At 38.6% G+C, this 12188-nt stretch overlaps 1 protein-coding gene across 2 annotated transcripts in view; it reads right to left on the reverse strand.

The window, feature by feature from the left end:
* DNM3 (dynamin 3) overlaps nucleotides 1-12188 on the reverse strand; it is a 172532-nt gene that overhangs the window by 122715 nt on the left and 37629 nt on the right. For both annotated transcript variants that reach the window (XM_062497051.1, XM_062497052.1), the window contains exons 12-14: nucleotides 11658-11728; nucleotides 8136-8184; nucleotides 6470-6499 (exon numbers count right to left, since the gene is read on the reverse strand). In XM_062497051.1, the coding sequence (XP_062353035.1) occupies nucleotides 6470-6499; nucleotides 8136-8184; nucleotides 11658-11728 (150 nt within the window). The remainder of the gene's footprint in view (nucleotides 1-6469; nucleotides 6500-8135; nucleotides 8185-11657; nucleotides 11729-12188) is intronic.

The following is a 12188-nucleotide window of genomic DNA, read 5'->3' on the forward strand; positions in this document are numbered from 1 at the left end:
AGGATCATGTAAGCTTGGAGATATTTATTTGCTGTATATGAATACACTGTGAAAGTCCACACAACTTAATCTCTAATTCCACTGCTCTGGTCTAATTGTTAAGGTCATCTCTAAAGGTGGACACCAGGAAAAGCATCTGGTAAAGTGACTGGCTTCTGACATTGGGAATTTTCAGAAGTGGTCGTATGGAGTGACAAAGGAGAGAGGTCTTCTAAGTTAAGTTAAAATTAAGGCAGTAAGAGGTAAGGAGAGGTGTGCGAGAGCCATTTTTTTCTCATAGGATAGAAGACAAAAAAGAAAAGAGGAGAAAAAAACCTTAGGCAGCAATAAAAATCAGAGGTAAAAAAGGTAAAGCAAAACTTTATAAAATAGATACAAGCCAAAGACAAAAAAACAGATGGGAACATACCTATAAACACTAAGACCAGAAGGCTGCATCATACACAGAGAAAGGGGGACAACAGAAAACTAAGAGAAATGAGGCAACTCCACAGCAGAAGAGAATAACTATGAAAACTCATTTACAAATGAGATGGAGACTTCCAGTTTTATTGGAACAGTCATTATACTGCTTTCAAATATAAATGAGAAAGCAAACAGTCCTTCCTATTATGCTCTGAACAAGACAACAGAACTCTCCCAATCAGATGCAAGGAACCTCAACTCTTCTCCCCACAGCAACACCTTTCACTTGCCAATGGAATATTGAGACAGAAAAAAGTGTTCACAGAAGCCCATCAGAACCCTCAACAAGCCCCAGAGGCACCAACTTGTGTGATCAGTCATGAGTTTCATCTTGTATTTAAAGAAATATGAGACCAACCTTCCTCTCATAGGGCTTTACAAGACCAGTAACTCCAGTATCAATAACTCACCAAAGATAAACACTATCTATTCTTTGCCATCTATAAAAGTTTCAGAATCAGAATTCACTCCTATTCAGCCTAGATGTTCATGTAAGCTCCTCAATAAAAAAACAAAACAAAACAAAAAAACAAACAAAAAAAACCCAGCTTTGGTTTTGCACAGGACAAGGGAATGAATTATATTTGATAACTAAACCAAGGAAGTTGCACCTGACAAGCAGGAAATTGTATCAGAAATGTACATCATCCACAAGTTACCAGTTTCATTTCAAGGAAGATAAATGTGTTTTCTCATTTACTACCAACCAGCCCAGCAGAGTAAGAAAAGTCCTGATGATCCAAGAACAGGATGTGAGTTTTCAGACTGTAAGAAAATCTCTAAGAAAGCACTGTTTTGGTTGTGAAGCCACAGTAAGGGATGAGAGAACTGGACATGATTTCTGAAAAGAGACTCAAGAGTATGGCACAAGCAGATTAGATGGAATAGTCTGTTCCACAAAGGTTTCTACAAAAGTGGGTCAGGACTTTCAATATTTGTGTTTACTGGTGGGGGGGGGGGAGGGGAGAACCCCAGTGGAGAGGGGCATTATTAAGTACAAACACACATGGAATGCTTGCCTAAAAGCAAATTAAGGGAAACATACTGATAAGAACTTGATTACCCATCAAATCCTCATTTTATTTTACGATGTTTATTGAATTAAGTTTTTAACAGGAAACAAATAACATGCATATACAGCCAGTGTACTGGCCTTCAGGCAGCTGCCACAGGACAAGCTGTAGAACTAAACTAATTCTATTTTTTCTTTCTGCACTGAACTATAGAAAAGCAAAGGGAAAAAATTGGGGAAAAGCAACAAAATTAAGGTCCTCCATTCACTTGAAAACGTAGTTCTGCAGCAAGGGGAGCTATATTTGTGCAGCACACTAAAGCCTTCACAGCACACGTGCATATGTCCCCGTGCTATAAAGAAGATGAAATAAGAAGCTGGGAGAGAGGATGATGTTGAACCACACTGTCTGAAATTGTAAATGCCATGTTGTTCCATATAAAGCCCATATCTGCACACAGGAAGCCCAGGCAGCCCGGCCAGCACCTGGTTTGGAGAAAAATGTTTTGGAGAAATATCTCAGGGAAGGTAAAAGATTTGAACACAGGTGTCAGTGAGGATGGTTTCTAGAAGCAAACCAGGCAGGAACACCTAAGCAGCAGGTTCAGGAACCTTACAGGGGATGAGCACTTCAAAGGGAAGGGAAGGAGCACTCCCTGCTTATCCCATCTTCTCCCTCACCATTACCACAGGCTCTGTAACAGCTTAATAAGAGTCCAATTTTCTCCATTTGACAAGAAGGCATTTGTAGTAGAGGTCTCAGAACAGACCAAGCCAACATCTTAAAAACTAAACTATACAAACCATTTAAGAAGCACCAAAGGTTTCAATACTTCAAAGGTAGGAATTGTGTCATGCTCCAGTCCAACACATCTCCCCATAAACGTGCCACCATCACGGGGTGTGGACAGAAACAAGCTGACCTGCTAGGACAATCCTTGGTCACTGTCTCAAAGGAAGGAAATTGCCAGTTGGTTCCTCAAAAATCCTGTGTGCTGAGGATTAGATGCAGCTGCCATTCCCACAGAACCCTGCAGGAAGAGCAGGACACCAACCTACAACAATACTCTGGGGGTGTGTTTTTCATGTGAAATAGTCCTATTTATCGATACCCCTCTGGGAAAATAGAGTACTGTGTTCCCTAAAATAACCTGGACTCTACAACAGGTCATAACAATGTAAAATACAAGGAAGCTGTTCCAGGGGGCACCAAGAGGGAGAAGATGAGCTTAGTGTGCTAAGCCTCATGTCCTTTTCATTGAATTTTCCTATTTGCCAGGCACATTCTTTTAACTATAAAAAGCTACACTCACAGAAGACTCACCATCAGTGTCAGATGTTGGATCAAGGTGTAATGCAAGAAAAAGTGAGACTAAGGAATATAGTTTCCCTTTCCAGAGAAGCTGAATGACAACTTTGACCAAATTATCAAAAAAACCAAAAACAAAACAAAACAAACAAACAAAAAATAAAAAAAACAAAACAAAAACAAAAAAACCCACAAAAACGAAACAAAAAAACTCATAACACAAACCCTCAAGCCATATTTTAGAAATGTTCCTCCACAGGAAATAAGAAGGTAAGATATTCAAAGACACTTTTGAAGTTAAAAAAACTTTGATAGAGAGTTATTATTTTGGAGGTTTTTTAAACCGTTGTGTTTAATAGTTTTATAGTACTTCAACTTGAAAAATGAAAGCACTGTGCTTCATTGTTGTTCTCACTAGTTCATTTTCTCATTGGGCTGTATCTCAGAGATGCATTTCACTATATTCTGTCTTATTTCTAAATGTTCTGTGCAGAGAGGATGTTAGTGACATGAGCTGTGAACCTCAGGAAGGTGAAAAACATGGGCACAGCCAGAAGTTACTGGAGACACTATTCTGACCAGCAGCTGGACTCCATGCACAGGATGAACAAGAGATGACACAGTTCCTTCCTTCAGGATCCTGATACCTAATCTGGGTGACCGAAAAGTGAAACTTAAAAGAGTCTCTGAATGCACACAAACAAGCCAGAAGGAAATAATTTTCTCATAGTTCAGCTGCACAAAACCCAAATCATATTTGTTGGTTGCGCTCTCCACCGTTTCATAGATAAACAGGAAAGCAGGATTTCACACAATAAGCACATTTTATGTGTTGATTTAATGCAATTAAAGTCATGCAGCAAGTAAGGCATTTATAAAAGGAATATATTTAAAGAAATGGGACACTTTCTGATTTTCTAAAGAAGTATTTGAAGGATGATTTCAAGATAAGTGAGATACATGGAATTGGGCAGACAGAAACACAAATGTGAGAATCGTGAGAATGGGCACTCCCACAAGAACACAAGCAGCAGCACTCGTTAATGTAACACCATTAAAATTGGGTTGTGTAACTCCACTGAAATAATTCTGAACACAGAACACAACTGTCATTACAACACATGCTACTGAACAGTAAGCACACTGAGAGAATAAAAATTACAAAAACTACTCAGGGAGGCATCTTTACAAGCTGCTGGTTCTTTGGATTCAGCCATGAAGATCCTCACACTACAGAAGCTGTAATGTAGTAAAAGGGAAACCTACTACAGAATTTCACTGTGATTTGCCAAATGTCCCAGCATAAACTGATCAGATCTGCTCTGATATTGAACACAGCCAAGATCTTGGGACACTACTTCCCTACAATACATTACATAACTAACTAGTGACAGCACCTAAAGTCCTACAATCATGTCTGCTTTAAAGAAAAACATAGTCTTTACTGAAGCAAAGCTCTCAGGGGTAAAAAACTGAACTATGCTTCCAAATAAAGTTAAACAAAGACTGATGTAAGTCAGACATGAAGGGATATTAAACTATAAAATAAATAGTTGCAGGCCATTTAGAACAGCAATACTCTAGACTTGATAATGTGAAAATTCAAAACCAGCAGGTCTCATGCTGCTAAATATTGAAATATTTTTGAATGCGTAAGCTCATGGGCACCACCTCTTTCATAGAAATATTGACATTTATTAACAGAACAGCTTTGTCACGATTTTTCATGACCACCTCACTGACCATGGCACAAGTCTCCACTTCCATCTGGTTGCTTAAAAAAATTCTATCAACATTCTTTTCCTGGATCATAGAAGATAAGAGGATTTAAGTATATCTGAAGAAAAGAAACAGCAAAGTATGCTACAAATCATGATTAAAAGAAAATGAAAAAAACAAGGGAAAAAAAGAGATCGCTAGGGGGAAAGTTACTAATTAGAACTATACTTTAGGCCAGCTGATGGGGTCTGAATGCTACTTGTGTCCAGAAGAAATTAATCAGAAAATTAATGAGATTGTTGGTGTAACACTGAAGAGAGGCAGGTCAAACAAAGCCCTCAGACCCAAACCTCCACATCACCTGGACAGTGCCTTGAAACTCACAGTTCACATAAAGCCCCTTCTCCAATTACAGAGCTGCTTCAAGTACAGCAGCAGATTTTGCCACAGAAGCAAAGCACAGAATCTCCTATAAACTATATATAATCCTCTATAATTTGAGTGTCTTGCATTCTCGCACACATCACCTAGGCACATGGAGCAATGACACCTTCATCTTTAAAGCTTTATCATGAAGTGGAGCTTAAATCATTTAATTTTAGTCACCAAAACAAATCTCAGCACACAACATACACAATTAAGAGTGGGTCAGCTTTCAGGAGCCAAACCTTGTGTGCTGTGTAAAACCAAGCATTGCACAGATTACTTCAAGCAAATGAGAAGACAGACTAACCTGTGGCTTAAAAAGAAACTTTGTGGAGTCAGGTCAAAACCTCAGGCGGTAGCAAAGAAAAGACAAACAAAAAAGGCCAAAGATTAAGTGTGAGAGGATAAATTAGTAGCAGAGGAAAAAGGAAAAAAACATGCTAAGAGGAATTTGCATTATTGTCCAAAAATAGGGTGTTGCTGTGTTCATCTTATTTCCAAGATACAATATTTTCAGATAGTTATCTGCATCATTCCAGTCCAAAGCAAGCTACTAAAAAAGAAAAGCAAGGTATTGCAAATGTGCATCCCACTGTTTTGGGAAATTCAGTGATCTTGAATTTTCTTGAATGATCTCCCCAAGGGGGTCCATTTAACAGCTGCTAAAATCAGTGCTGCCTAGTCCTTTTTCCATAACTGAACACAAGTTTAGTTTAAAATGATTACTTATCAAATCCAATGACGTGTCAACAAACTGAAAAAATGTACGTTTTTATCACAGATATTACCAAAGAATACACACAATACAGAAATATATTTCTTACACCTTACCATCACTGAACCGGTAGGAACTTGTTATAAAATTAACTGCAGTTTAGACAATTAATTCTAATTAGTAATATTAAAGACATTCACATATTTATTTACTCATGAAGTGGAAGGGTTAGAAAAGAGTCTGTCCGTGATATATTGATCCTCCTGGTGCTATGAAAAGAATGCTAAAAAGGCTTTAAATATTTTCATTCATAAAACTCACTTTTTCTATCCAAAGTTAATTCCTTGACATAAACAAATCACCAAGAACAGTACCTGCATCCATAAACAGCATGTTCATTTACACCAGAGCTAATGTTTCCTTTAGGTTACCAGAAACTTATTTGCCCACCTTTCAAAGAGAGGTTTACTAAGAATAGAGGCACTTACATCAGATAAAAACTGCTTTCCAGTTATATCATAAAATAAACACCAATTAGTCATTTTAGTTTGAGAAACTTGGTAAATTATAAAAATATTAATTCTATGCAAAGTCTTCTACAACATCTTAAGTTATACTAGTTCAGACTGGTAACAGCAGGTTAGTAGCAGTTAAGTGATGAACTGCAATTATGCTTTGTTGAGGAAGTGTTACAGACAAGACAGCTTAACATTAAATAGTTTAGCAGCAAGTATTGGACAAACCAATGAGTTAGAGACAAACTTTGCCCTCTGAGAAGCTAAATGAAAAAGCAACAATAAAGCTTACAGAACTTAGCTCGTACAATTTGCCTTGAAGGCGGTAGATTGGTTCCCTGAAATAGCAAATTGCAAAAATGAAGTTTTATTTCAGAAACATTTTCTCATTCTTTTCAACTCCAAACAATCAACTTACAAACATCTGTTTATTATCTCTACAATAAAAGGTTCAGCAAAGTGCTTCATACCACAAGTTACCAAGTTTCAACATTGAATTTAAAACGCCAAGCTTTTTCTTCACTTCTTTAGAGAGAAAACATTCACCCAATTAAAAAATCATTCATTTTATTTGTGTATTCTTGAAGAGCCAGATAATTGGTTGCTTTTCCTTTTATGGGACACTCCAAAGTGATGACAGTCGCTGTGTTTGACACATGTTCCGGCACAGCTAGATAAGAAGGAAATCTCTCCTCAGAGGGGAGAGGCTGCTCTTTGAAGCCACTGCAGTGTTTAGACCTTCCAGGTTTTTTTTCATTTTATTCCAAACCATATATTACATCAAAAATGCCACTCATGCTGGTCAAGCTGTGGGGAACCATCACGTCCAAGAAGTTGCCAGATTATTTTGAGAAATATCTTGAAAATAACTAGCAATTTCTTGGTGAGAGGAAGAGATTGAATTTCTAGCCCCAAAAAGACAACTAGAACTCTAGCCAAGAACTCTTGCCTACAACAGCAGCAGAATAGGAACCTTACTGAAATATCAGGTTTATCACTTGGATCTAAACTCAGTGGTCACATTTGAAAACCTTGATCAGGAGGTGAAACCTCCTGAGCATTTTTTGACGGCATTGCATGTGAAAACATCAGGAAGATGATCAATATTGGTAATTATACAAAATTTCATCGTCATATTTTTATTACTTTTTTTTTTATTTCATTCTCAAGTATCTACTAGTTCCATAACAATTTTATGTCTGTTTCAGACTTTGCAAAAACCTCAAAGTGAGCAGAAACTCTCCAAATCGTAGCATTTTCCATAGTTTCATCTCATATTAAGAGGAGAACTGGTCCTGCCAAGTACTGAGAACCCCTGGCCCACACAAAAGCAGAGAAGGGAGGTGGGCTCAGGAGCTCTGAGCACCTTGCAGAATCAATCTCATACTCTTACATGGCAAAAGGAAACTTCACTAATGAATCTCAGCAAAGATGCTAATTAATCTGAGAGCATCAACCACTTATTCTTTGTTTATTTTGAGAAAGGTCTATGGTACATAGTCAACAACTGTGTGATGTCAGCTGAAAGGTTTCAGAAGAGGTAAAGGCAAATCCACATTTGCTTGCTGACTTGCCCTTCACTGCTGTTCAGCTGCGAACACATCAGGAGTAGCACAAGACACAAAGCACACACAGGCAAGTACTCACCAGCATTTGGGACTCTGAAATTCACAAGTGTGCAGTTAATGACAAAATACTGATGTGTGACAGGAGGGATTCAAGGCACTGAACAGCATGGGAGGGAAGACACTCACCAGCAGTGCAAGCAGCAACAGAAATGCTAAACAGTAAATGATTATAACAATGGAAGTCAGGTGGCTTTGAAAAGTTCAGCAAAACAATGAGGACACACGTACGTATGTTTGAAGCAAACAAAGGTAAATGATACACTTACAACAGAAAATGCAGCCAAGAAAACCAAACAGCTTGGATTAACTTGCACATGCCATTATCCATTCTCTGTTAGGTGCCTACCTGATTTCCCACTGCACTTTTGTTAACCTGACTGCTTCTTTGTTGGGCACTAAGGGAAGCAGAGGAAAAGAGTTATGCTGAAGAAACTTGAACTAAGCCAGCTTCTGAGGAATAATTTTAGCAGTAACAGTTACTTTTGATTCCAGCAGAAAAAGCTAGATTATCACAGCAAAAGAAATACTGGAAAATCATTGCATATATGTGCATATTTCAACTGCTTTTCTGCCTGATTATATTTGCCTGCTAAGGATAGAAGGGACATGCACAGCAGACAGCTCCTACCAATCATCTCCTTTCCAACAACATCCTTCTTGCATTGGTAAAGGTTACTAAAAGCACTGAGAAATTATGGCTCATGTGGGTAAGTTTGGAAACATTAGCCTCTATAAATATTCAGAAGAGACAAAAAGCAAGCCATTTCTGTTATTTAGAGCAGTACAAAAAAATCCTCCCCTGCTGGAGGCTCCTTAATAGCTTTGTCTTGACAGTTTGTTTTGGATATTATTCTAATATTTATATGCACTTTGAGGGTGTAAATATAACCCATGGATGAAGCCATCATAAAGTTGGTTCAAAGCTGAAATCTTATAAGAATAGAGCACATTTGAAATTAAACCATATTTAAAATATTTTTCTCAATTCTTGAACTCTGGTAATCCCAGTTCCTGAAACAAAACACACTCCTCATCTCAAAACCAAACAAGTTGCCATTAATTCTAAAAGCATTTGCACTATGTGGCCATTTGTGTTAGGTCACAAAATTAAAATATTGCTGGAAAGAAGAAGGAGAAAGCAGGCTTTGGCCACTCAGCCACCACCACTTCACTGGTGACAGGAAGTTTTGTTTGGATTAGTTTACACCATTTCACCAGGCATTGACTCACTGAAGATAAAAAGCATCCATATGCCAGGAGCTCCAAAGACTGTTCTGAAAGGCAGAGAAAGGCAGAGAGGTGTGCTTGGCTCACAGCCTGCGGCCAATCCTGCTGCTTGGTGCACAGCTACTGCTCCAAAAACTGATGAAGCACCCAACTCAACCCTTGTCCAAATTCTGATCCTGCCCTCTGCACCACACTATCAAACAAGCAGTCCACCTGCAGTCTGGGAGGAGATCCACAAGGATATTTATTCCAGGTGCCTACTCACTGTGTTTAGCTCAATCATCCCGATCCTTTTGACCAAACAACACTGCATGTCCCTGGTGCATCATCTAAGTTGCATAAGCTTTGGTACATAAATTATGATTAAATGAAGTGCACACAGAAAACACAGCACTAATCCCTGGTTTTATTTCTTAATTTTATCACCTTAGAAAAGCTGATTATACCATTAATACCATACTAAGAAACACAAGCCTCTTAGAAGTAGCCCAGCAATTGGTCTTCTACCTAATAATCTAAATACAAATTATTTCTTATGTAGATTGAAGCATGTGGCTGTTCTTGAGTTATACCAACCGGATACATATCCAAGCCTAGATTTTTGCCATTTATCCTGCCAAATGAGACAAACATTAATATTCTAAGATTTTGCAACTTTATAACTATGCAAATTTGTTCTAAATACTGGCATTGTTAAATCCCTCTCAAGACAATTCACATTGCACTGTACCTGCCTCAGGTCCTGCAGTGCTACAGGGTGGTTTGTAATGTTTTGTGCTCTCATTCTTATGACCAAGGTTCACAGGACTTACTGTTACTACAGCCACATGAGACAAGGGGCTAGAAGGCTCAGCAAAGGAAGTGAAACACCAGGGAATCTGGGGAATCTGTAGTCCAGGATGTTTAGATACTGCAGAAGCCCCTGTGCTACCCAACTTATTTCATTTTCCAGTTCTAATGTAACTGCTGTAACAATAACACACTTACAGTTTCAAATTAGTATTTTTTCCTTTTTGTATCTCAAGTGAATATACTTTAAATTCTACTTTGCTATCCAGGTTTACTCTTTTAGTTGAGAAGAAGTCAACAAGGCTATTTTCCTTCCCATTGCTCCATCCTAGAGAAACCCTTGCTTAAGCTTATCAGTGAATTTAAACAAATAGCCACTTGTTATCAGCTTATGCCCCATACACAGCTCTTGGAGATTTCCACATCTCAGCTGGCAAAAGAGAAAACAGTTTTCCCAAGAAAATGAACTTGGGAATTGTAAAGACAGAGCAGCAAGGACCATGGATGCTGCAGGTGCAGCAGCCATGAGGGAATTTTTCCAGGGGAGAAACTTAATGAAGTAGCTACAGATACACCTGGAATTCCAGAATCCAGTATTATAAAATATAGAAAGTTCCAACTTGACACAAGGAAAAGTCTTTTCACAGTGAGGTGAGGCTTGCGTAGAAAGGCTGGAGAATCTCCAGTTTTGGGAATTCTCCAGATCTGATTGGACAAAATCAAAATTGGACAAAAAAAAGTAGCCTGGTCTGAACTCAGCATGGATCCTCCTGCAAGCGAGAGGTGGGACTATGTGACTTCCCAAGGTCACAACACACACCATGAATATACATGGAGTGTTTTTAGCAGCCTTTTTCCTGTCAGAAAAGGATGAAGAGTAGTAAATAACAGGCAGGTTGTTATCTTGACCTCTAGAAGGCCAGCCACCATTCCTACAACATCCTGCCATTTGTCAAGAGAACTGATAATGATATCTAGGACCCACAAACAATTCTAGAGAAAGTTGCTCAAACCAAACACATAAACAGTGCCTGGCATTACCTTCTCTCCTCTCAACTTACTGAACTCCCTGCTTTAAACTTTCAAGGCACACTGCCAAAGACGTGGACCTTCCTTCACAGTGCTAACTAGAACTGGCCAGAATCAAATACATATTGTGGTGCCAAAATTTGTTGCCAGCATCTCACACAGCCGAAACCTGTTGTGATTCCAATCACTGTTATGGCAAATATGGCATGAATATGTCTGAAGGAACATTTGTTATTCAAAGAGTGAGGACATCTTCAATGTTTTTACGAGTGTCAAAATGTTGGTATTAAGTCCCTGAGGCACAAATTGCTGGAAACTGAGGGAGAACATTCTGGAAAATATTCTCACAGCCTTTTCAATAAAGTGAAGAGAACGTCAAACCAGGCCCTGCAGGGCATTCTGCTACTATTATTCTCTGTAGCCAAACAGCAGGCACACTTACAATTCAGTGACATCCATTATTCTGGACAAAACTGTTTCACACAGAATCACAGTTCCCAAAGTATGCATTAATAACAATGTGGAAAGACCACCAATACCCATTTCTGCGGTCCTGAAATACGTGTGATTCCAGACCAAGACATAAGCTCCAGCTTCAGTGAAACCAGGCTTGTGAACTGGGTGAAGATTCCCCTGCAACTGGGAGAGAGCTCAACATTGTGGCTATTGAGAAAGAGCATAGTCCTGCATGTCTGGGACTCTGCAGCCTGGATCTTCACTGTCACACTTCAGGACTTGTGTTCTGAACCTTATAAAAAAACCCCAAGCAAATAAACAAAAAAAGCCTGGCAGTGTCTTTATAACAAATTTTCCATACACTTACTTTGCAAAGCCAATGAAGTCTTCATGGTTGGTGTTGATATAAGAAACCTGGATATCAATGAGCAGCAGCATCTATTATGGGAGACAGGAAAGCAAAATAGGATGGGTAAGGTGGAAGAGAGAGATTGAAGAAAAGGAAAGGAGGAAAAAAACCACAACTCTTGAGCTCTCTGCATTACTGAATATTGTTTTCATAATTATTCAAGCCAAAAGCAATATTTTCTGAATTCCACTGCTTCTGTTTCTGTGCTTGTTTAATAAGTTACATTACAGAAGTCCTATTCCCTTTTCCTACTTTTTTCCCTAACAGACCTCATTTTTCACTCTCTTGGCTCTTGTCCATTCCATTAAGATCAATCATACATGGGCAGAGAGAATTTTGGTAATTATGTAACATAGATTCCAGCTCTGCATTTTGCAAGTTAAGCAAAATTCTGTCTACCTGGAGCATTCCAGCCAAGCCAGCAAGGAACCTAAACCTTAAACCCAAAATCCAGGTACCTACACTTTCTTTATGTACCACACAAAAAAG

This window comes from Cinclus cinclus, chromosome 8 (genome assembly GCF_963662255.1).
Source record: "Cinclus cinclus chromosome 8, bCinCin1.1, whole genome shotgun sequence".
Classification (NCBI taxonomy): Eukaryota; Metazoa; Chordata; class Aves; order Passeriformes; family Cinclidae; genus Cinclus; species Cinclus cinclus.